Source organism: Bos grunniens, chromosome 2, assembly GCF_055505025.1.
Source record: "Bos grunniens cultivar Pamir isolate PY7600 chromosome 2, Bosgru_T2T1.0, whole genome shotgun sequence".
Lineage (NCBI taxonomy): Eukaryota > Metazoa > Chordata > Mammalia > Artiodactyla > Bovidae > Bos > Bos grunniens.
The window spans coordinates 47,412,200-47,437,491 of NC_141166.1; the positions used below are offsets into that span (position 1 = coordinate 47,412,200).

At 42.0% G+C, this 25,292-nt stretch overlaps 1 protein-coding gene and 1 long non-coding RNA gene across 5 annotated transcripts in view; one reads left to right on the forward strand and one right to left on the reverse strand.

Annotated features, from left to right (window-relative positions):
- LOC147378049 (aldehyde oxidase 2) overlaps positions 1–25,292 on the reverse strand; it is a 77,675-nt gene that overhangs the window by 17,400 nt on the left and 34,983 nt on the right. For all 4 annotated transcript variants that reach the window (XM_086346592.1, XM_086346596.1, XM_086346606.1 and 1 more), the window contains exons 18-31: positions 25,026–25,140; positions 22,979–23,101; positions 19,915–20,011; positions 19,346–19,470; positions 18,478–18,611; positions 16,344–16,431; positions 13,836–13,922; positions 13,458–13,649; positions 10,950–11,177; positions 7,317–7,412; positions 4,372–4,500; positions 2,573–2,647; positions 1,782–1,834; positions 136–250 (exon numbers count right to left, since the gene is read on the reverse strand). In XM_086346592.1, coding sequence (XP_086202718.1) covers positions 136–250; positions 1,782–1,834; positions 2,573–2,647; positions 4,372–4,500; positions 7,317–7,412; positions 10,950–11,177; positions 13,458–13,649; positions 13,836–13,922; positions 16,344–16,431; positions 18,478–18,611; positions 19,346–19,470; positions 19,915–20,011; positions 22,979–23,101; positions 25,026–25,140 — 1,657 coding nt within the window. The remainder of the gene's footprint in view (positions 1–135; positions 251–1,781; positions 1,835–2,572; positions 2,648–4,371; positions 4,501–7,316; positions 7,413–10,949; positions 11,178–13,457; positions 13,650–13,835; positions 13,923–16,343; positions 16,432–18,477; positions 18,612–19,345; positions 19,471–19,914; positions 20,012–22,978; positions 23,102–25,025; positions 25,141–25,292) is intronic.
- LOC147378050 (uncharacterized) lies at positions 4,211–9,904 on the forward strand. The gene is made up of 3 exons (XR_015144200.1): positions 4,211–4,530; positions 5,407–5,471; positions 8,305–9,904. It is a non-coding gene; the product is annotated as an uncharacterized LOC147378050 (long non-coding RNA).

Here is a 25,292-nt window from a genome sequence, read left to right on the forward strand (position 1 = left end):
ACATTCCCATGTAATTGAAAGAATCTTGTTCTTATTGTACAAGTATTACATAATGAAAGGGGGCTATCAATGTAAACACATTTTGTTGTTGTTGTCGTTCTAACTTGCCAAGAGGAAAGCTGTCAAATGACTTACTTTGTGAGCTCCTGTCAGGCAGTCAATTTCAACCTCAGAACAGGCAGCTCCATAGACATAGTAGGGGAAAGGGTCTCCCTCTCCCTTCTCCCAGTCCATGAAGGCCTTGTAGCCCCTGATGGAAGAAATAAAGTCCTTTAGCTTGGGAGGGGGGTGCAAACAATATTGATTTGTTTTAATAGTTACCAAAATTTTCATTAGCATTTTATTTGATTGATGTTGATTGTGACCGCCTTTTAAGCTCAATTAAACTGCTACCTGTGTTTGCAATCTAGCTTGTTACAGGAACCCTAACATTTGCCTCCATTTTTAAAGAGGAAATGCTTTGTGCTCAAGTTAGGATGCCAAAAAAGGAGAAACCAACAAACTATTTCACTTGCTCCGGACCTCACTGTATCTTGAGGAATTAAGATTTGAGTTTTAGATCTGCACACTGAAAACCTCAACTGATTTTATTAGGATTCCCAGAATCCGGGAAGTGACTGCTACGCTGCTAGGCCTTTTCAGTCATGTCTGACTCTTTGTGAGGGACCCCTAGATTGTGCTAACTGAACTCATAAGGAACTGATGGTAATACAGGGCTGGTGAAAAAGGGCAGGTAATTCAATGTGTTGTTAATGGAAGATGGACCCAGCTAGAGGGCTGATCTGCCCTTTTGTTGGGTAGATGAAATCAGGAATTTGGAACTCATTATGTACAGGGCATTGGGCTGGCTGTTACCTCCTTTCTTCATGAGATTTTCTGTGTGTGTGTGTGTGTTAGTTTGTTTCATTTGATTGTAAAACTAATGTCAATACTTCCTGCATTTGACAATCAGCTCTCCTCTGTGTGTGTGCTTCCCTGGTGGTTCAGCAGTAAAGAATCTGCCTGAAATGCAGGAGACACAGGAAATGCTGGTTGGATTCCTGGGTTGGAAAGATCTCCTGGAGGAGGGCATGGCAACCCACTTCAGCATTCTTGCCTGGAGAATCGCATGGACTGAGAAACCTGGAGGGCTACTGTCCATAGGGTTGCAAAGAGTTGGATGTGACTGAAGCGACTGAGCACTCACATATGCTCCTTTTCGTGTTTTGTTTAATTAACATGCATCTACTGAGGGCCTTCACTGCCAGCCACTGCACCAATGATGAGTGGTGATCACCATCCTATCCGTCTCTCCATCTCTCTTGCTTTGTTACCAATAATAGAGCCCATTCAAAATTTTTTCTCCTCAGCGGATACACTAACAATTTCCTTCTGATTGAGTTCAGAAGTCAAATTAAGCATCTTATCCATCTCTCTTGCCCAGAAAGGAGCTTCAAAATAGAAAGGTTTTATGATAAACGGAAGGAGATTTGTAAAACTGAGTTGCAACTTATTTCTAATGGTATCTTCTTACTACTCATGGTAAAGAATAGTAAATAATGATTAGATGTTACAATTCATATTTGTTTATTTATTTTTACAAATTAGGGATATTTTTATTATTTACTATTTCTTTGAACATAGCTCAAAGGCCTATGTGAAATCATGGAATTTGGAGCCTAGAGGGAACCTTAAGGACCACAAAATAAAAATTTATTTTACAAATGAGGGAACTGAGGCCCAGAGTGATTTGATGGCCTCATATTTTCTTAGCCAGGTCAAGGCATTATTGTAATTTTTACCTGAAGTATCCAGTAGCTGAAAGACTGATTCTTTGTTCAAAAGCAGCTTCTATCTGCAGAATGGGCATATTTAGTCAGAATAAGATAAACATACCATCTGAGAGGGGAAAATGAAAATATTCTATACACCAAAATTGACATTTGAAAATTGTTACTGGTGCTTTGTTACCAATAATAGGACCTATCCTAATATTTTTGCTCCTCAGCTGGCATACTAACAATCTCCTTCTGACTGAGTTCAGAAATCTAAATTAAGCAAATAAAATGGAATCTTGCTGCACATCATGATATAGGGGCTTAGTTCTCAAGGTATTTACAGCTTCATTTCTAAGTGTTAAAACTCTGGCCAATGTGTGTGCCAGTGTGAGATAATTGTTTTAATGAAATAAGATATAGGACATTGTAAAGTTGGATGAAGCAAGTCATTTCCCTTGAGGCATATTCACAGTTAGGCTTTTTTGTTTTCTTCCTCCCTACTTAAAGCATCACCTTTTTATGGCTTAGGAAGGCTCAGTCTTTTCCTCTTTCTTATTTAGGAAGAGAGGGTAAGTCTCTGGTAATTCTTCACACACTTCTGTTCCTCCTCTCAGCGATGCTGTTTCCTGTGCTCTGACCCCACTAATGCCTGGGATAGTTCACAAAGCAGCCATCTCAGCCAGGTAATCCCGCCCTCTCCCACAGCCACCTGCTCCTAGGACTGAGTCTACATGGGGCAGCTATGCACTACCATAGCACTCTCAGCACTGGTGTGGACTACTTTCTCATTTGTAGTGACGGAGTGGAACACTTACCCATTCTTCCCAGGTACCTTCTGGATTTTTCTTAATGATGGGCTCAAGGCGTTTCAGAAGGATCTGACAAGCATTCTTAAAGGAGTAAAGAAGTGAATGCTCATTAGAGAAGACTGGAGGTTAGGATTTGAAAGAATATTGAAAGAATTTGAAAATAATTTGAAAGAATATTGGTGGATAATTGACCAGTTCAGTGAATGCTTATGAAGTGCTTGACACTGACACAGTGGGAACTCAGGGATGGTATCACACCACTCCTGACCTTGAGGAGAGTATCTTTTATAGAGAGTGCTTTCTCTTCCTCATTCATTTCCTGTGAAAATATGGGCTCAGTTGAATTTCTACTTTCAGATCCCCTTTCTAAGAATATTCATGTTCTTAATTCCTTCTCCGTTTTTTTCTAACCCTAACCTTCTTTCATATTTTTTAGCCATTACGATCAGTGGAACAAAATTATTTTCATTCAAATTTGTGCTTTTCAGTCTATAACAATGATATGCCAGTATCCCTCTGGGTCTGAAATATTGTTCAACTCTCTGTCTGTCCTTTTATCCCTCTGTCTGTTCATCCATCCACCACCAAACTACTTCAGTTAAGGCATTGGCTTTGAGTATGAAGTGAGAAAATAAATTTGTTTTTGTAATAAGCTAGATCGACAAAGTTTCTGATTCTTGATACAGAAACCTAAAACCCTAGAAGACAAATGCATAGTTTGGGCTGACACCCACCATACACACTGAGCAGTTCTTGCTTTGTGTTTGATTCTACCTAAAATTGGATCTCATGAATTTGAGGTTTCCCAACTTGTTCTGAGCAAAATGAGTCTATTTTTTGAGTCTTTGGAGATGTCTCCACAATGATAAGATGGATTTGAAAGTGGTCTCTTTTGGTAGCATAATTGCAGTGTCCTGGGAGTAAGGACATATGTCTCCCCTCAATGTCCCAGTGGAAAAAGTGGACAGTTTATAACAGAAACATGAAAAATAGATATTACTTCAAAAATATATGCAGTAAGATCTTTGAATTAAGAAATATGAAGTCATCATTCTATTCTGAATTAGTGAAGATTTATCTTTTTATACATCATTTAGAAAAATAAGTACAAAGAAAAAGGAAGTACTGAGGTAGAATTCTTACTGATGCAGAAACTTTAATTGCAGCATGTCTACCTGGCTGGGCTTCTGCTTGCCTACCTGCCTGTAAGAACTTGCTTACAGGAAACTTGCACAGGTCTGCACTATGCAGTACCCAGATTTCTTCTTTCTGTATCTCCCAGGGACAGAGACTGTTTGCCAACATCTACTCCTCCATAGAGCTGGGCCTATGGTTTCCCACTGCTCTAAATTTCCCCAGCCTCCCTTGTTGTTGGACTTTGCCTGAGGCTGTTCTGCTAATGCATGCTGAGGGGAAGTGACTTGTATTCCTCCCAGGTTTTCCCCCATGCTCTTTCCCTTCTCTGGCTCACTCAAGTGATGACACTCTGGGCAATCTTGAAAGCCACATGTTGAAGATGGAGGAACTGCCATCATTCTGGGTGCTCAAATGACCAAATATTCCTTCTGCAGTATTATACACACACAAAAAAAGAACTTTTGTTGTGTTGGAGTCATTATATTCTGGGTCTATTTGTCATCTCAGTTTAGGTCCAACTAACACACTCTCCAGGCATTTTGGTGATCCCAAGCCTACATTCTGTGACACAGATGACTTCTCTGAAGCCAACCACTGTGCCTGTATCCAGTTACGAAAACCAGAGATGTGGAGAAAGCACCCAGGGAAAGACAGACAGAAGGAAGCACCTGCACGGCTTTGCCATTGATATCTGCTCCGACAGATGCTGCTGTAGCGATTGTATTAGGCACCATGGCGGTACTTGTTTCACAGATGTGCAAGTGAGACATGGGTATTTTTAATTCACGGCTGGCCACCTATGAGAAAAAGAAATAATTTTAAACCTGGTAAGACCTTCTTTTTAAGACTTGAGTCATTCTTTTTCTTAGTTAAAATTTTATTTTTATTACATCCACAATATCCTCTAAAGCCTAACATAATGCATTTATAACAATTAAAACCACTTTTTAGTAAGACCTCATGCTAATTTTTGAAGCGTTTTCTTGGTAATATTCCACAGCAGTTCTTCAATTCAAATTTAGTGTACTTAGGATGTTAAGGATTTCCTATTTTCTAAATTTTGCATGTGTAGAGAATAGGCCAAGTTGAGATTATTCAGATTAACTTGGTGACAGTGGCAGGAAGAGAGATAGAAATTAAATTGATTGATTCAGAGTTTGGTCTTAAGTCTGTTGGTACCGGTATCAGATGAACTTGGAAGGACTGTGAGGGCCTGTCTCGCCCTAGTTCCCACCTTCAGTTCAGTGCTTTTAAAAAATATGTATTATTTCGTTGTGGCACATCAGACCTTTGGTTGCAGCACGCAAACTCTTAGTCGCAGCATGTATGGAGTCTTAGCCACTGGACCACCGGGGAAGTGCCCCCAGTTTAACTTTAGCTTCCTCCTTCTTTTCTTCTGGGGCTCCCCAGGTGGTGCAGGGGTGAAGAATTCATCTGCTAATGCAGGAGATGCAAAAGACTCCAGTTCAATTCTTGGATTGGGAAGATCCTCTGGAGGAGGAAATGGCAACCCACTCCAGTATTCTTGCCTGGGAAATCCCATGGACAGAGGAGCCTGGGGGGCTACAGTCCATGGGGTCGCAAAGAGTCAGACAAGACTGAGCTCATATGTCATGTCACTCTTTTTTTCTATTTGTTTCCACCTGATTATACTCCTCTAGTGTGTGCTGTTCAGTCTTCCTTTTCTGTTATTTTCGTTCCAGTTTCTCTAGCGGACACATATGGCAATGAAGATGTTTAACCAAGAAGAAATGAGAAAGAAAGAGAGGTAAGGAAGAGAAAAACGTTATTTTGGCTGATATTTTTTAGTTTTTGCAAAAAGGCTTTTTCTAAATGTCTGCAGGTATGAACCTATTCATACTTGCTAATCTTCAAACTAATATTATTCAGGACTGAATTTTTCCAGAAAGATGCAAAATGAGAAAAAAAAGGGGACAATTTGATTAATTCTTGGTGATGAAAATCCAAAAGGAATTTATTGGTTCACACACCTGGGAAGGATGGAGGAGTTAGTGTCATGTATATCTGTGTCTAGGGGCTTTGTGGTCTCATTCAGTTCCCCTCACAGTCTTTCACAGTCTTTCTATGATAATGGCCATGTTATTTCCAACCGTAGATGAGTTTCATCTTTGGCACAGAATTGCCCCTGACAAGTCCTGGCCTAAGCACAGTGGCTAAGCAACCACAAGGGAAAAATAGTTCCTTTCTCCTGGCATCTACACAGCACCCCAGGAAAGGATGCTGATTAGATTTGCTCGGCCATGTCTTTTTCCCAGACCGATCTCTGCAGCCAGCAGGGTTCAGGAACCATGCCTGGCCAGACCAGGGGCCTATGTCTATATCTGTGGCAGGTGTTGAGGCAAGGAGGGGGATGAGGTTAAAAGGTAACAGAATTGAGGTGTCCTTCAAAACTACATAGAGTTTGGGAGAGGTATTCCAAAGGAGCTGAGGGACTGAATGGTCAAAAGTTGCAGATGTGCACTATAACAATCTAGTAAATTATACATAAATCCCTATTAGCTCAGCTGGTAAAGAATCCGCCTGCAATGCACAAGACCCTGGTTCGATCCCCAGGTTAGAAAGATCTCCTGGAGAAAGGATAGGCTACCCACTCTAGTATTCTTGGGCTTCCCTGGTGACTCAGACAGTAAAGAATCTGCCTGCAATGCGGGACACCTGGGTTCTGAGTTCGATCCTTGAATAGGGAAGATCCTCTGGAGAAGGGAATAGCTACCCACTCCAGTATTCTTGCCTAGAAAATTCCAATGGACAGAGGAGCCTGGCATGCCACAGTTCATGGGATCGTGAAGAGTCTGAGACATGACTGACTGACTTTCAGTTTCACAGTTAAATTTATTCAATTTAAAGTATTATTTTTTCTTTCTTTTGGGGCTATGTCTTCCTACTTTGTATATATGTGTGTGTGTTACATATCTTTTAAAAATTATAGGATGATGACAGTTGATGAACTATTTGTCCCTGATGGTCAAAACAATATATTAGCCACCCAATATTATTGTCCAGACTTTAAAAATTATACATACTGGTCTCAAAATAGAAAAGTTGAGAAACCTCCCACTCTGGATAAACCTGCATGTGTACCCACAACAGTGCTGTCAATTCAGTTCAGTCGCTCAGTCGTGTCCGACTCTTTGCGACCCCATGGACTGCAGCACGCCAGGCCTCCCTGTCCATCACCAACTCCTGGAGCTTGCTCAAACTCATGTCCATCGAGTCGGTGATGCCATCCAACCACCTCATCCTCTGTTGTCCCCTTCTCCTCCTGCCATCAATCTTTCCCAGCATCAGGGTCTTTTCCAAGGAGTCAGTTCTTCGCATCAGGTGGCCAAAGTACTGAGTGCTCTGCAGGCCCACCAATGGTGTTTTCACTAAGAACCACCTCTGTCCATAAACCCTGGCCAAGCTCCAGGAATGTTTGTACACGTGTTGATTTCTACCACCTCTGCCATTCTAGCTGGCATGTAAGAAGTTTTTCAACTTAATAGTCAAGATCTTAGGGTGCACGTACAGGGGGTTGTCATTAACTCTAAAATTAGTGCCAAAAGTCAGTCATGTCAACAGTGTATAGAGAGATGAATTTTATTTCCCTCACCTGCAGCATTTTGGTGTGAATACCTTGTCCCAGTTCGTTGCCTCCATGTGTGACCAATACAGACCCGTCAGTGTAAATATGAACCAGCGCAGCTGCCTAGAGAAACAACACAGAAGGTACAACTTAGTGCAAGTCAGCGTTTAGGGAGGTTCAGTGTCAGAACTGAGGTGGTGAGACGCCAAGCTCACAGAGTGGCGAGGGTCAGAGAGATAGCTTTCCTGGGAGGACACAGAAGTGCTAAAGTCGCCCATAAAGAATATTCCTACTGAGCCTGGTTTCAGTGGGAGCCCCTTTGGATACCTTGGGAGTTGTGAGTATTGGTTCCAACTATTTGAAAGCCTCTTCTCCACTTCGATTCTCTGGCTGACCACTCAGCCAGCTTCTGAAACATTGCAGGTTTGCACAGATTACGTGCCGACCTGTGCTCAGCTCGGTGTGTAGAGATGAATAAGATGTGGTTCTTCCTCAAGTAGCTCACAGTGTAGTGGGAGGACAGGCTGGAGAGTGAGTCATTGTGAGCAATGTTCTGTGAGATAATGGACATGGCAGAGGGGCCCTGGGAGAGCAGATCCAGATGCTTCTGTGGAGCCTGGGAACATGCTGTGCTCATACTCAGTCACTCAGTTGCGACCCTATGGACTGTAGCCTGCTGGCTCCTCTCTCCATGGGGTTCTCCAGGCACGAATACTGGAGTGAGTTGCTATGCCCTCTTCCAGAGCCTCTTCCCCACCCAAGGATCTAACCTGCATCTTCTGTGGCTTCTGCATTGACAGGCAGATTCCTTACCACTGAGCCCGGGAAGGGTGCCCCTAAATGACCACTGAATGGAATCAGAGGGAAGAGGGGTTCACCACTGGGTAAGGTGGGCAAAAGATCCCCACTGTGTGTCAGGGAAAACTGGCTCCTGACTACAGTATGAGGACCTTTGGGATTTGGTCTCTAGAACTTTCCCAGATTCAGCTCTGTCTTTTCCCTCCTTGTTTCCAAGCCTGACAACTGCTCCTTGCCGACCTGTGTTCTTGCTGATGTGGTTCTCTCTTCCTGGCCTCTTCCCTGGCCTTCAGACCTCCGGCCTGTTCTGTGAAGATGTCCCTGAACCCTTCTTATTCCCCCTGGGAAGGATCAGTCACCCCTCCTTGGCACGTCCTCTTATGGGGGTGCACTGGGTTGAATAGTGTCCCTGCCTATACCCCCAATTCATGTCCACCTGGAACCTCAGAATGTAACCTTGTTTGGAGACAGAGTCTGTAAAGGTGTAATTAGTCAAGATGAGGTCATACTGGATTAGAAAATGAAAAAAACGTGAAAGTGTTAGTCACTCAGTTATGTCCAACTCTTTGCAACTCCGTGGACTGTAGCCTGCCAGGCCCCTCTGTCCATGGAATTCTCCAGGCAAGAATATTGGAGTGGGTAGCCATTCCCTTCTCCAGGGGAATCTTCCCCACCCAGGGATTGAAACTGAGCTTCCCACATGGCAGGCAGATTCTTTACTGTCTGAGCCACTACAGACACCCATTCTGGATGAAGGTGGACCCTACATTCATTGAGTAGTGTCCTCATAAGAAGGTCATGTGAAGATGGAGGCAGAGACTGGAGTTCTGCAGCCACAAGCCAAGAAACTCCAGGAACCCCCAGAAGCTGGAGGAGGCAAGAAAGGAGTCTTCCCTGGAGCCTTCAGAAGGCCTTGCTGACACCTGGAGTTTGCAGTTCTAGCCCCTAGAACTGAGAGAACAAACGTGTCATTTTAAGCCACCAAGCTCGTGGTTCTTTGTTACAGCAGCCATGGGAAATGAACACGAGCATGACAGGCTCTTCTCTGAGTGTCTCTCAGAGGAGGGAGCCCTGGTCTGGCTCATCTCCGAGTGCTGTAGAGAACTCTGAGCAGGTCTGATTCACAGAGACACTAAATGTGTATTTGTTAAACTGGACGAATGGAAATGTGGCATTTTCCTTTCCAGGAGGAGGAGGAATTGGGACTTTAATCTGTTCATGTCTGGAGATGCCCAGAGGCCCAGGGTGGCTTGGAGCAGCTCCAGAGCACTGAAGCTTGTGGGTGCTAATAATAGTACTTATTCACTGTGGGCCCATTGACTCTGAGGACAGTGCTTCTCATACCTAATTGAGAGAGTGAGTGTTCCAGCTTTGTGAGTCATCAGCTGACCTGGAATAACACACTTCAACTCCCAAGCAGATGATTCTCGGGTGCCTCAATTTAGAACTCTGTGGGGAAGCTGGAGGCCTTTCAAATGGAGACAGTCAGTGCTTGATTGAAAGCTGGTTTTTTTTGTAGCAAGATGAGAAATTTGCTCGCATGGATGATGGTAGAGAGTAGGATATGAGGGCCATACAAGTGAGAGGAGATGTAGTATAATAAAAAATAAATATGAAGCACAAGGATATATTATACAATATGGGGAGTATAGCCAATATTTTATAGTAACTATAAATGGAGTGTAACCTTTCATATTGTGAATCATTATACTGTATACCTGTTAAGTATTGTGCAGCAACTATACTTAAATAATAATCCCCCTTTCCCCAATAATAAAATAAAAATTAATAAAATAAAAAAAAATAAAAAATAATAATCCCCCTTTCCCCAAAACTGTAGTCTTTGGCCCTGGTTCTTGGTACAGAACTCTTAAAACCCTTGGAATTTATTGTCTTCTATATGCTCATGGGATGGTTCATGGAGGGAATCTAAATAATTTCAAAATGGGTGCTCATTACTACAAAAATCAACCACACACAGTCAGAAGATGCTCTCAGCCTTGTCTCCCAGTCTCCAGGGAGGGGAGAGCAACTGGAGATTGAGATCAGCCACCAATGGTCAATAATGTAATCAACCATACCTATATAATGAATCCATTACCCTTCCTTGTCAGATGTCAGTGCTCTGGGAGCTTCTGGGTTGGTGAACACATTCATAAGCTGGAGGGGGCATGCCTGGACAGAGAGAGTATGTACGCTTGGCCCTTGATCTTCGGGGTCTGTGCTAACTCTGGGTAGTTAGTGCCAGAACTGAATTGCTGGACACCCAGTTGGTGTCGGGGAATTGATGGAGAAAAGACAACACTTGGTGTCAGAGAGGAAAACCATACTGGCAGCTATCTAGGATCGTTTATGCTCCATTGATTGATACAGTCCAGACTTGTAGATGTAACAGTTAGCCTCCTCCTGCCTCTTTGGACCTTGTGGGCTCCTGTACCCCTTTTAAAAAGTACAAATTTATTTTTTGGCTGCTGGGCATATGGTATCTTAGTTCCCCCACTGGGGATCAAACCTGGACCCCCTGCATTGGAAGCACAGAGTCTTAACCACCAGATTACAGGAATCACTTAGCCACAGGAAGTTCCTACTCCTGTTTCCTATTTGAATAGTGGGGGTTCAGTGGGGCCACTGCCCCATCTCGGCAGTTTTGCTGCTGTGGCTCTCATGCTTGCGGCTGCTGTTTTCTGCCATTGAGGTGTTTTTCTACTGTGCTGTGTTGAAAGTGCTTGCAGGTGGGGGACTGCTCACTTCTCCCAGGTGCTGGGGGAGGGGCTCAGTGGCCCAGGGAAATGTGACGCTCTCCCCAAGTCAGAGCCAAGTGTGTCCAACAGGAGGGTTACCACCCACACATACAAGCTTCACCTGATGATAGCTTGTTGCAGCAAAGCCGACTGAAAATTTCATGGGAATCACCGCAACGCCTCTTTTCTTCCAGTAGTTCTTCTTATTGAACTCTTCCGCTTGCTTTCTTCTGTTGTGAAAGGAAGACACGTCCAGACATTCGTTCCAACACCTTATCAGGCTCTCAGGGTTGAACGCTTGTTTGTAGATGGTTTTATCAACTGTTCGGTACATGTTTTTCTCCCTAATCTGAAGTGAGTGAGAAATGGAATCATTAGCGGAGAAGGCAATGGCACCCTACTCCAGTACTCTTGCCTGGAGAATCCCATGGACAGAGGCTCCTGGTAGGCTGCAGTCCATGGGGTCACTAGGAGTCAGACACCACTGAGCAACTTCACTTTCACTTTCCTGCATTGGAGAAGGAAATGGCAACCCACTCCAGTGTTCTTGCCTGGAGAATCCCAGGGACGGGGGAGCCTGGTGGGCTGCTGTCTCTGGGGTCGCACAGAGTCGGACACGACTGAAGCGACTTAGCAGCAGCAGTTATGATAAGACAGAAAGTGATTGTGAAATAGAGATTTGAAAAGCCTCCCCACTAAAGCACTTCGGTGGGGGGAGAAGACAGGATTTTTGTTTCTTTTTCTTTGAGCTCAGTCTTTGTTTTTATAGAAATAATGAAGCATGATTTCTTTTCTTCAAGGCATCAATCAGGGTTTCTGTCTCCTTAAAGTGGAGAGTAGAGGTAGTGACTGATCTGTGAAGGGCAGTGGGATGAAGGGGCTGGAGGAGGAAGAGTATCCTTTTTTTTCACAGTTCAAAGGGTGGAGAAGAGTTAGTAGACAGTATGTTAAAGCAAGGATTTATTGTCATAACGAAGACTTGTTTTGCTAGAGAGGGAGAACAGTGCACCTACTGACAAATAGCAGATCTTTTCTAAGCCTTCCAATTGCCTTTGGAATGTGTGGTCAAATCTTTAAAAAATGTATTTAAATATGGGTGTGTCATGTCCTGGAAACTTGCAACATCTGACAAAGAAGCAGGGGAGCCCACTGAGATATGCTCAAGGTTTTTCATCATCCCCAATCACTCTAATGATAAAGGAGTTACGATTAATAGCAGTTACACTGGAATACTACCGGTTTATAGAAACAAATATTTTCATGAATGCTAACTCATTTAATTCTTGTGGGAGCTCTGTGAGGTCATATTGTCCTCATTTTGTAGATAAAGAAATGGAGCCACAATGAAGCTGCCTCTCATTGTTCAAGTGTTCCACTGGCCCAGATGACCTTTCATTCTCTGTGCTATTATTCTTCAAGGCCACCCCAGTGTCATCTTCTCCAGGAAGTTCTGCTCCATACCCCTCCACCAAGCCAGTGTGACGTTTGTCTCCTTTGTATCCACAGAACACTTTATGTGACTTCTCTTGGGATAACCATCATCTCTCTTGTTCAATATTTAGGCATTCCACTGTGCATAAGAAGTACCCCCAACAATTACAATTCACAGACCTGGTGGTCCTCCCTGTTGCATTTAAAGACAAAGAGGTTCAAAGCCATGGAGAGCCTTGCTGCAGCAGAGGGTCTCTATTGGGGGATACAGGGGATAGAAGTGGAAAAAGTAGGCTGGGATTTGCTTGGAATGCGTGAGGAGTTGGAAAAGTATTATCAACAATTATCTCACTTGTCAGTGGCTGCCTCTCTTTGGTCTGGCATATTGTACATATTATGAACACTTTAGGATCTTGCACAAAATAGTATTTTTGGAGGGCATTCTTTTGGCAGTATCTCTCAAAAGTTTTCAAGTGCACCAGCAATTCCACTTCTCTAAGTTTATTGTACAGATATACACAACGAGGCAAAGATATAACCTTGGTACATTTGTACCAGTACCAATTAAATAGCAAAAATGGTTAAGAAACTGAATATGTACCAATAGTGCAGTGTCTAAATAAATTTAGATACATAATAGTACTATTCAGTCACGAAAAGGAATGAAGTAGTTCATTCTACTAGCATGGGAAGATGGCCAGGCGTACTGTCAAGTAGAAAAGGTAAGGGGCAGAATTCTGTGTTTATTATAGTCTCATTTTGAAAATAAGCATATAAGTGCAGCTATCCATCATATGTTAATGTTTATGTATGTAGAAATACAGATGGGTGGGTAAACAGAGAAAGAGCTAGGACAGTAAACACAGAACTGTTAACAATGGTCACCCTCAACCAATAGGGATGGGGATAAAAAAGAAGGATGTTTACTTTTCACTTTAATAACTTCAGTATAGCTTGAATTTTAAAAAGAGTAATTCCTTTTGTACAAAGTAAAACAAGAAAGGAAGAAAATAAATTGTTGCAAAAAGAGGAAGGCCAATATGTGGAGGTGAACTCTTTTAGATAGCCCTTAATTTACCTTGAGTTCTGAGCCAGGTCTAATTTGTCTGGCTCTTCCAGGGTATTTCCTTGGGTAGCTGGTTTCCTACCTCATCTGATTCTTCAATAGCCTTGGTTATGACTTCGATTTCTACCTTACCTTTTCTGGTGGAAGGCCACATTTGGCTGCCACAGCTGTGATGCATGATTCTGTTACCAGGGTTCCTTGGGGGAAGCCAAATCCTCGAAAGGCCGTGTTGGATGGTAAATTTGTCAGGCATGCACGGCCCCGGAACCTGAGGTTGCGGATTTTATATGCATTTTCCAGCTTCAAGATAAGAAATTCTGTTACCTAAAGTAAAAGGAGATATTTACATATACCGGACAACATTTTTTCCTTTTCTCTAAAAGTCAGTTACAGTGTTGAACTGCTTGTGGAACGAGGTAAGTATTTGAAGAAACTGCTCCACGAAGACTCATATAGAAATTCTGCATTCTGTTCACAAACCAGGACAGTCCTGGTTTCTGATATACGTACCAGCTCTGAGTCATCCAACGTGCACCCTCCGTTAATGAAGCACTCGATGTCTAGAGCTTTGATTCGCCCGTTGTTCATGAATCCCACCTGTCACCAAATGATGGACATTTTACGATATGTTTGGAATTTAGTGCTAAGTTTGCTCCTCCACGGGCAGGACTGAAGACAGGCCACTCCCATTTGCTCTGTGGTGGACTACGTCTGCATAGTCTCTCGTTTTTCAGTGCTTGGCAGACAAAGACCTCCTCTGACCTGAATTTTGCTGAGCCCTTTTCTTTCACCGTGTAATTTTCTGGTTTCACAGTCAGTATGGAATTCTAAAATCCTTGCTTGTCTCCCAGCACTTAATTGCTACCCGCTTCTTCCTTGTTCTTGGAAGATTCTCCTCACTTTTTACTGATTTTCCTTCTAATTTAGTCTTTGGTTTTCCGCCTTGTGGAAAAGTCTCTGGGATTCCAGAGTGTGTCGGAAGGAATAGAAGTGCCTCTTGTTATGAGAAAGCCTTGGAGATTGGGGAATGGACACAGGAGGGACTGCCCTCATCTTACTGAACTGGTGAAGCACTTTGTCACTCTGGAAAGATGGCATGAATATGAGCTGCTGTTACTACCAGGACTCACTGAGTGCACCTCGTATTTTTCTGAAGTTGCCACTCCCTTCCTCCCACCTAGACCATTTTGTTTGCACAGCCCAGAATGAAAAGAAAAATTACCACTTCCTAATGTAGTTCCACCAAGAAAGAATTGGCCGTGGTTCCTTTGCCTTTTTGAAAACAGGGATAAATACATCGATGGAACCATTTACCTATATGGGGCCACTTATATATTCATACTACAAAGGAAATTTTGGATAACAAATCAGAGAAGTTAGGAAATGGAGCAAAGTGTACAAGTTCAGAATTTATGGTAATTTTGACAAATGCTAGGCTGAAGTTTTCATGAAGGAAGGCTTGCTAAGCAAAGCAGTACCATAAGTGAGGGAGCAGAGGGATTCTGAAACTGTTCAGTATAAACTTTTCAAGGATTTTGGAAGGGCCTATGCACACATAGTCATCTATTATGCTAGTCTATGAATAGTTCTGAATAACCAAGCAAAACTTTGAGGATACATATACATACACATTATAATATTGGAAGCAAAATTATATTTAAAAAATTTTTTTCAAAAAGTCTGTTTTTTTAAATTATATTTTATATTACTATAATTACCAAAATATTTATAGTCTAGAACCCTCTTAATAAGTACTAGTACTAAAACAGTCTCATAACTATGGGATAATTGAAGCCTGATTTATAATCCAGCCCAAACCAAAGAACTCAACAGCTACCATAACACCAACTCCCACAATCCCAGAGGGTGCCTTCACATTGCTCTTGGGCCTAGAGGATAATAAGAGTTGTGAGTATTCATTTATTTTTTATTTGAAGGTGAAAAAAAAGGTTTAATGGCCAACTATGGTCTTTTCCTCTCTAATTATAAAAATTACTAATATCAGTGGAAGAAATAAAATTGTGCTGTGCTATGGAAAGCTGTGGTTTAGTCACAGGGAATAGAATAATTTAGTAATCTAAAGCAACAACAGAATCAGACAGAAAAATCTAGCTATGTGTATGCTGTGTGTGCTAAGTTGCTTCAGTTGTGTCTGACTCTTTGTGAAACTACAGACTATAGCCTGCCAGACTCCTCTGTTCACAGGATTCTCCAGGCAAGAATACTGGAATGGTTTGCCATGCTCTCTTTCAGGGGATCTTCCTGACCCAGCAATTGAACCTGTGTCTCCTATGTCTCCTGCAATGGCAGGTGGGTTCTTTACCACTAGCACCATCTGGGAAGCCCATGTGTATGCCATAAGCAATTCCCAAATAAAGCATGTTTGATATGGGAACAATTACATTAGATCTGTCCTAACAACTCAGCTACAAATTTGAAGTATTGTTGTCAACCAGATCCCAGCAATTATTTATCACAGTGTTTGTGCTATAGTTGCACAAAAATACAAAGGATGTAATTTGAGACAATTTTAAATTATTTCACTAGTTAGTGGATTCTTTTTCCTATTTGAAAAGAGCTTTTTGTGACACTCATAACCATTTGGTGGGACCACTTGTAAAAAATGATTTTGCAGTTAAATTGGTCAAATTATCTCCAAACATCTGTATTGTAAAATAATATTTTTATCATCAAGAAGCTTTGGCATAACAAATGTCTGAAGTTTTATTTATTTATTTATTTTTTGTCTTTGAGGAATCACTAACATAAATCCTATTCCTTAAATAGTGTTTTTATCATTATTGGAAACTGTATTTTTTATCATTTAGCTTCTTCATAATTTTATAATAGATTTACTAAAAGCTCCTCACAAAACGTTATGAGTATTCAAATACACATTTTAATATTGTAGATGTTAAGATGATTGTTTTTAGAATTTGGCAAAATAAAAATAATAGGAAAGGGTAAAACCATTCAAATAAAATGAGGTACTTTAGTATTTTCCTCTTTAATACTTACTTTATATTTTCCAAATAATGGGTGTCTTCCCCCAGTTATTAACATATCATCTTCACGATCAAGAACAAGACGGATGGGATGACCAGTTCTAAAGAAAACAAATTTTAGATTCGTCTTCCATCCCACCCATCCATTCATCCATCTACTCATCTACCATCCACCTACATATTTATCCATTCTCTCATTTAACTATCTACCCTCCCATCTATCCACCCTCCCACTCATATGTACAAGCATTCATTTAACCATCCACCCATCACTTATATATTCACTGAGTGCATACGGTGTGCTAGGCACTGATACGAATTGATGTATGACCAAATCACTATTACCTCTATGTTCTAGAACTCAGTGTTTGGAGATCTAGCCAAAAAAGATTAATGTCACATGTCAGTTAACTTGTGTTCTTATGCTTCCAATGTGACTCTCACCCAGATCTATTCTTTTTTCATATCCCTGCCACTAGTTACCGGAGAAGGCAATGGCACCCCACTCCAGTACTCTTGCCTGGAAAATCCCATGGACGGAGGAGCCTGGTGGGCTGCCATCCATGGGGTCGCTAAGAGTTGGACACAACTGAGCGACTTAGCAGCAGCAGCCACTAGTTACAAAGGAGAAAGAGTGTGAACAGGTAGATCAAACTTAACAACACAACTGGAAAAACAAGAAGCACACAGCCTAGGAAGTCTGGGTTAGAATCTTCACTTTCAGTCATAAATCCTACTGTGTTGGCTAATTTGGGCTCTTGGGTAGCTAGGAGGTTCAGGCTTTCTGTTTACCTTGGCAGAGGTTCCCAGATTTTGAAGTGCAGAAGAATCATCTGGAGTGCTTGTGGATTCTGCAGCATCTGGGCCTAAGTGCAGATTCCTGGGCCTTACCACTAGGATTTGGGTGGGAGTGGCTCTAGACTCTACCTCTCTCTCAGTGATTCTGATGCAGGGGTCTTCAGGTACATGTTGAAAACCCACGATTCTACCAGAATTTCCTTTTTTCTTTAATGGTGAGGACGACCTGGAGCATCAGTGAAATGTAGTTTCCAGTATATCCCCCGGTCATCCTGATTCACTGGGTCTGGGGTGGGGAAGCAGGACTTTCTATGAACTTGGGAGACTCTGATTATCAATAGGTTGGGAACACTGCTCTGGGAAGTACTTAATGCACAGCAGGTATTGTAACTTAAGGCACTGGTTCTCGTACTTGGATGCACAGTGGAATTACTGGGGAATTTTTAAAATAGACTGATGCCAGGGTCAATGAGGGGTAGCCTAGGTATTGGGATTTAAATGCTCCCCAGATGATTCTAACATACAGTCGTGTTTGAGAAGCCTTAAATGCACAAAGCCTGGTGGGAATACAATGAATTAATTATTCCTTGCTGAGTCCTTGGTGGGTGTGAATCGAGTTTCATTATGAAAAAACTGGGGATGCGATTCAGATTCTGCCTTTTCCCCACCTGTCATTGCAAAATGAGGCACATGTCTGAGTGCTTTGGGACCTCTGAATTACATGGAAACTGTCAAGGGAAGCGGGACCTTTGAAATTTGCAGGACAGTTGGGGCTTTGACATAGCAAAACAAGACAAGACAGCCATAAAAATGAACAAGGAATAGAAAAGTCAGCATGTGAACAGCATGAACAGTGCAGGAGCAAGACTTCTGGCTGGGGTTAGACCAGGAGCTCTGTTTGAGCATGTCTTGTGTCCACTGAACATCCATTGAATGAGCATCCTCCCAGGAGCAGGGAGACTTTTCTTTCTCACCCTGCTTTGTCTTCAGCTGGTGGTAGAAAGGAAAAGTGGGGGAGCAGCCTCTCCCTTGGCACTCCACTTGGGCAGGTGACTTGCCCCACCCCTAAATGGGTCATCTTCCATGAAGCTCAAGATGGGGCAGTGTCAGCTCTGGAGGTGTTCAACTAATAGTACCACTTTTCCTTTATAGAGCAGATTAGCCTATTCAAACTTCTAAGTGCATTTGACTTTTCCAATAACTTTAGGAGGGTGGATAAAAGAGACAAGAGGCTGAGGTGCCCAAGGATACTCAGCTGGTGATGACAGCAGCCCAGGTGACCCTCGGGCTGCCGATATGCCCTCAGCTCTGTGCATTTCACGCCCTCCCGTGTCCCTAGGTGCACTTACTTGAGAGCACCCACAGCTGCAATAGCCCCGAAGACAGCCGGTCTTCCTATCTTCCCGCCAAAACCTCCACCCACTCGCTTTACATGACAGGTGATCCTGTTGATGGGGATGTTTAAAGTGGAGGACACTGTTTTCTGTAAAAGGTAGGTAATGGGAAAGTTTTACAAGGGTGAAGTGGTAAAGAAGGTTTTTGCTTCCTAAAACACAACAGCAAAATTCATCCACCCCTACTGTTAGTAAAAACAAAGAAATAAACAGCTGAGACAGTCTGAATCTTTCAGCGTTCTACTGAGTTCATTAATGTTGCTAATCTCCATAAAACAAACTTTCCAGCAGAAAAGTGGTCTTTTCCAAAAGGGAAACTGTCAGAGTCCTGGATTCCTGTCAAAACCTGGATCCTAGCCAAATGCTTACACCTAAAGTCCCAGTAAGGTGAAAACCTGCAAACTCCTGACAATTTATTAAACAGGAAGAAATGTTTGCAACTAAAACCCGGAACACTTTATGACTGGGGAAATGATACTGTGTTATGAAGTGCTGTGTTTACTCCAAAGGTTGCCTGTAGTGATTATTTTAGGGAAAAATCAAGTACAGAAATAATTGTGTCATCCAATCACTGTCACATTTAAGCATGAAGCCAGTGAATGTTCACTTTAAATTGAAAATGGTTGTGGCTGTTCTTTCATTTACTTGACAAGACCGGAAAACATAAAAAATGGTTCCAGGGTCTTAGTTGCTCTGCTGATGTGTAATACTTAGATTCTAAGACTCTGCAGGTAAAATGGCAGCCGTTGTGAGGCTGTGGAGGCTGAAGGCCATGAGGGAACTGGGAAGTTGGGGAGGAGGTGGGGCAGATCCTGGACCTCACCTGCACGTGGGCTGGATCCTGTGTTGACACATAAATGTCCAGTTCTTTGTCCTCTGTCTTTGGAATAACAAGCACTCTCTGTGTTTCCATGTAAAAATGCTCCTGTCCTCCGACATGGACCTCTCCTGTTAAGGGCAAGTAAAGGAAAGTGCCTGAAGGTGTGCTCTGGTTGGGGAATTCAAAAGCAAGTGAGACATGGACTGGCTGGCTGGATTTGTCCTGATTGAGAAACTGATGAATCAGGTGTTTTGTCCTGTGACAACTGAGGTCATCTGTTTCAGAGACTGCGGTTCTGGATAAGAAGTTGAAAATCTCTGCTTTTGTTCTTCATTCTGTCCTTGACTAATCAAAGTCTTAGGAATTTTTTATTTATTCTATTGCTCCCTACCTGCCCCCCTCCCCAACCCCAAGCAACACATGCACAATTTGAAAGGAAGCAAGAGAGGAGAACTTTGGTAAAATGCCACGACTTTAGGGGGTGGTCTTTCTGAAAGGAAATCACATGCTCTCCAGTCTGTTTCAGAAGAGAATTGCACAAATATTCTAGGAAACAATCCTGAGTCACTCACCTTCAACAATTTGATCAACTTTTTCAAATGCCTCCTCGATGTTTCCTTGTTCAAGTTTTTTTTCAGGGCACAGGAATGAGTTGTGTTTTATGGCATCCTGAGTGACAGGAAGAAAAAAAAAGCTAATTCTTTTTGTCGTTTTCTTCCACTGGCAAATTTTTCTTACTCAAAAGCCGGCAAACTCCGACAATCGCCATCTGCTAGGACACGTGAAAGGAGTCAGGCCAGCAAGGGAGTGTGTCCTTGAGTAGCAGACTCCCCGCAGAGCCGAGATGCCATAGAAAATGCCTTCTCAGTTGCAGAGAAAACCAGCAAGGGTTAGAGAGACATTATGAGTTGAGATCTGGGGATACTATGATGGTCCAGGATAATAACTACTCATTTCTCCATTTCAATGTGGATGTCCAGGGCACAGGTGATAGATCCAAATGCAGTAAGAGTGAGGCTCAGGGCCCTCCCCTTTTCCCCACTTCATGAATAAAAATACTTGTGTCAGACTTCATGTTGAAGGGGAGGACTCAAGTCCTAATGCACCTCTGGGGCAAGAAAACCCAACAGAGATATGGTAGGCAGTTTGTTCATTTCTTTGTGTATTTGGCATATCTCATAAGGGCTTCCTAGCCCTTTATGCTAGGGTTTTTTTTGGCAACAATATTATGAACTGACTGACACATGAATACTGGAAGCCATCCTGTCCTGCTGTTCTGTGGGTTGATCTATGGCAGTTGATTCTTGCTTAACCTTTATTTCCTTTTTTAAAAAAATTTAATTTACTTTATTCAACGTAAGCACAAATATGTCTATTTGTCAAGAGTATAGTGTTGAAGATCAACCCCCCACTAAAGAAACAAAATGCAAAGCAACTTCTCCCCCCTCCAGAAAACAGTTTTCCTCAAATTACTCACTAATTTAATAACAGAATTTTCCAAATGTTAAGAAATCTAGGATTATTACCCTGTAATGATAACACCTAATAACCTTTAGATACAGGTGTTTTCCATATTTCACAAGGACACCTGACTCTTGTGTTCTTACTCCCTAATGATCTCAAGTCCGTGGCCTTTTTTGTTAATGACAATGTGAATAGTGAAAGCAGCTAATATTTATTGAGTGCATGCTTTGTGTCAAACACTGTACAATAGACAGTGTATTTACATGTATTCTCACATGAATTCTATTATTCTCTCCACTTTCCAGATGAAGAAGCTGGGCTTAAGGAGGTTAAAATAACTTTCCCAAAGTCATGCTTCAAATAAGTGATGGAGGCAGTTTTCAAGCCTGGCTGTTTTCAGAAACATCTTGCCTAATAATAAATGCTTGATTTCTCAAAGCAGTAGAAAATGAAGAATATAGCTGAAGTTTTCACTTTTTTGCTATACCAAGATCTCAGTATGTCAATCTAGTATGTGTGGAAGTATGTTTATTGTCATCTGTAAATATGTCCTAAGTTAGTATAATCTTATTATAATATATGCTATGTTTATATATAATATATGCTATAACTAGGTGCTAGCCACTGTTCTACATGCTTTCTGAATATTAACTCATTTAGTCTCACAACCTGATGAGGCAGGTTTTATTACTGTTCTCTTCTTTCTACAAAGGAGGAAACTATGGCACAGATATGTTAAGAAACTTGTCCAAGGTCACATAGCTAAGAAGTGGTGCAGCCAAGATTCAAGCCTGGCAGTTTGAATCACAGTTCTAGAACCAGTGTTTTTAGACAGAACTCTATATTGCTTCTTATATATATAGTCATGTGAATGAATGAATGGATGAATGAGCATTGGTATATATGACTGTTCTTTTACCTACTTTTCTTCACAGAAGAACTCTTTTTACTGATGGTGGAGAGTCCTATTCTGAGGGAACCCTAGATCTCTAAGTGTTCTGAGCTCCAGGATATTTCATGAGGATATCCTTTGGGTGCCATTTCCCCTCTTGAGGAAATGGGATTGGAATTGATATTTCAAAAACCCTTGTTAGGATCCTAGTACAACTCTAGAAAGGGGTGTGAGCCAAGAACAATGGCCTGAACTTCTTGCAAACTTGACAAAATGGGAATTTGGAATAGAGTTGATTTAATTTAGAAAGAACTAGAAACATGACCTTTTTAACACTCTGAATATTGAGCAAGTTGTACCTTTTAGGGACATTTTTAAAATGTTCAAATGGTTCACTAGGGCCTTTGAAAAAAATTTATTTCTTTCACAAGCAAAAATTAAGTACTCTTTTTTTTTTCTATTTAATTGATATGAACTTATCTTTCATTGAATTAGAGCACACAAATGCCATAAATCTACATCTGATTTTTCTAATCTAAATTCATTATTTTTTGCTGGAAGTTGCATTTGTTTTCCATCATCTAGACCCAGAAGCGAGAATGGAAATTTCTATGGAATTCTATCATGAAAGTCCCACTGCTTTGGGGCTCCGTTTTGAAAAGATTATTACTCCCAATATCCATTCCCACCACTTTCCTCAAGTAATAGAACCCCCAGTTTCTAGTGAATACCTGGCCACCTAGAATAAAATGTATGTTTCCCAGACCCCCTTTCTAGGAGTGTTGGTGTGGTACATGACTAGGTTCTAACCAAGGAGATGAAGAAAGATTATGTGCAGCTTCTGGAAAGGGTCTTTAAGGGGAGGGGATATTCTCTTCATCATTCTCTCTGCTGACAGAAGTGTGGACTCAAAGGTCAGTGTTCAGTAACTGTTGTGGACCGAAGTGTGATCTAGAGAATGGAAACCACACAGGACAGAGCGACTATTAATAGATATAAGGAGCCCAGACCCTGACACTTAGAGTCACATGTAAGTTTGAAACTGACCATTTCTAGACTTTTTTGAATGTGCAGGACAAAGAAACTTCTATTTTTTTCCTGTTTCTTGGAACCAAAGCTAATTTTAATTCATGCAAGTAATGCCTTCCAGAAAAGTTGATTTTTCCAGAGTAAACCAGCGATGAAAAAGTAGTAGAACCCTGAATAAGTCTCGCATTAAGAAGTTTACAAGGGACTTCTGATTCTACAACCTTATAGGAGAGCCCAGGCACTCTGCTTACCTCGATGGTGAAGATTATGGGCTCCAGCTCTTCATAAGTTATCTTTATCTTTTCAATAGCACGTTTTGCCTGTACATCTGTTTCTGCAACCACAGCACAGATGATCTGGCCCACGCAGAGTACCTGCAAAAAGTATAGGCATGAAGCCGGGGGGAAATTCTGGGTAAAAGTACTATCAGTCCAAACTTACCAGTGGCTGGTGCCTTAGTTACCATTATTGACCAATAGTAACCAGACTGGAGTCACATCATGTGCTTGGCTAAAAAAAAATTCTTTAAACTTTTAATTTAAAAGTTAATTTAAATCATACATATGGTTTCATTAGCCATTTTACTCAATTGAATGTAAGCCTCAGAGTGGATGTGAATTTGGCTGGGACCGGAATTTGCTATGTCCTCTGTTGAGGGTGATTCATTCATATGGGATGCCTTCATGGAGTCATTTTAAAGATAAGGGGAGTATATTTTGAACACTATGATTCCTGTGCCTCCCTCTACAACCCCCAAACTGAAGCACTGACCCCCAGTGGGACTGTATTTATAGATAAGGCCTTCAAAGAGGTAATGAAGGTGAAATGAGGTCCTAAGGTTGGAACTCTAATTCAGTGTGACTGGTGTCCTTATAAGAAGACGTAGGGGGAGAAAAGGGAATTCCCTCATGGTCCAGTGATTAGGACTTCACGCTTCCACTGCAGGGTCACGGGTTCCATCCCTGGTGGGGAAACTAAAATCCTGGATGCCATGAGGCGTGGCCAAAAAAAAAGAGGTAGAAACACCAGGGAGGCTTATACACAGAGAAGAGGCCGTCTCCTATGAGGACACAGGAGAAGGGAGCCATCTTCAAACCGGCAAGAGTGACCTCAGGATAAACCTGCCAACACCTTGATCTTAGACTTCTAGCCTCTAGTAATTGTGAGAAAATACATTTTTGCTTTATAAGCTACCCATTATGTGGTATTTTGTTTTGGCAGCCTGAGAAGATAACATAGCTCCTAAGCAATAGCCAACTTCCTCATCTGGAGTTCAACCGAAAGAACAGTGGTTTATTTCATGGCTGGAGGAGAAACAGCCTGAAATGTGACAATAGTAGCTAACATCTACTGAGAGCCTTCACATGCCAAGCAATGCTGTAAACACTTCACATGTATCAGCTCATTTAAATTGCATAACAACACAATGAGTTGGGTTCCTCTGATTATTCCCATTTTACAGGTGATGATATTTTACAGGTTTCAAGACACCATTTCACAGGTGATGATACAGAGTGGCAGAGTGAGACCATGAACCAAGATAGTTTGGCTCCAAAAGCAAGTGCCCAGTGAATGATGGTAGAATTGAATTAAAGGTCAGGAATGATATGAGCAACTTTATTAAAAATGGAATATATGAAGGTCAGTGGGAGGTGGTAGGGAGAGGGTTGGTCCAAGAAGGAAGAGAGTTCAATGTAAATAATGGAGAGTGGCTGTATATTGTATTCTCCTTTCTAGATTTTTTTCAAGGATTTTCCATCCTGATACATGCCAGTTCTTGCATTTATTCTTCAAATAAGAGTAAACTGACTCAATAGTACACAGTGGGAAAATGAGTATTTATTGTTTTTCTGTAATAAATTTCCTTTTTGCAGTTATTTCCTGATTCCAGAAGAGTAGGTCTATAAAGGCACTGAAAAGTGAAAGCGTGTCTGCTCAGTCGTGTCTGACTCTTTGTGACCAGGTCTATAGCCTGTAAGGCTCCTCTGTCCATGGGATTTTCTAGGCAAGAATACTGGAGTAGGCAGTCATTCCCTTCTCCAGGGGATCTTCCCAATCCAGGAACAGAACCCAGGTCTCCCTCATTGCAGGCAGATTCTTTACCCTTTGAGCCACCAGGGAAGCCCCACACAGAAGCATTAGAAGAGAGAGAGAGAAGCATTAGAGAGAAGCTGGAAGAACTGGCTTTCTGGCCCCTAGTGGCAGAGAGGGCTGGGAGGGCATGGAAAGCTGCCTGGAGGTGGTACCTTGGTGATCATCTGCGCCAAGTCACATGAGACAGCACGCTCTGTACCTCACCTCATCTACGGCCAACAGTTTGTCATCTTTGGTGCCATTGATGCCTGGAATGTCCTTCGCTGTTATCACATCAACCACCCCAGGTATTTCAAGGGCCTCGGACAAATCAACTGATCTGAAAAAAGAGATATATTTGAGAAGTAGAAATCAGCAAGCTTTGAGGGAGGGAGGGATAGACCATGGATGAAAGTCAAAATATATGACAACTGGACTATAGGCCCTGACCAATCAGAGCTGAGCTGCCAGAGAGCAGGGTCCAGGAGCCTC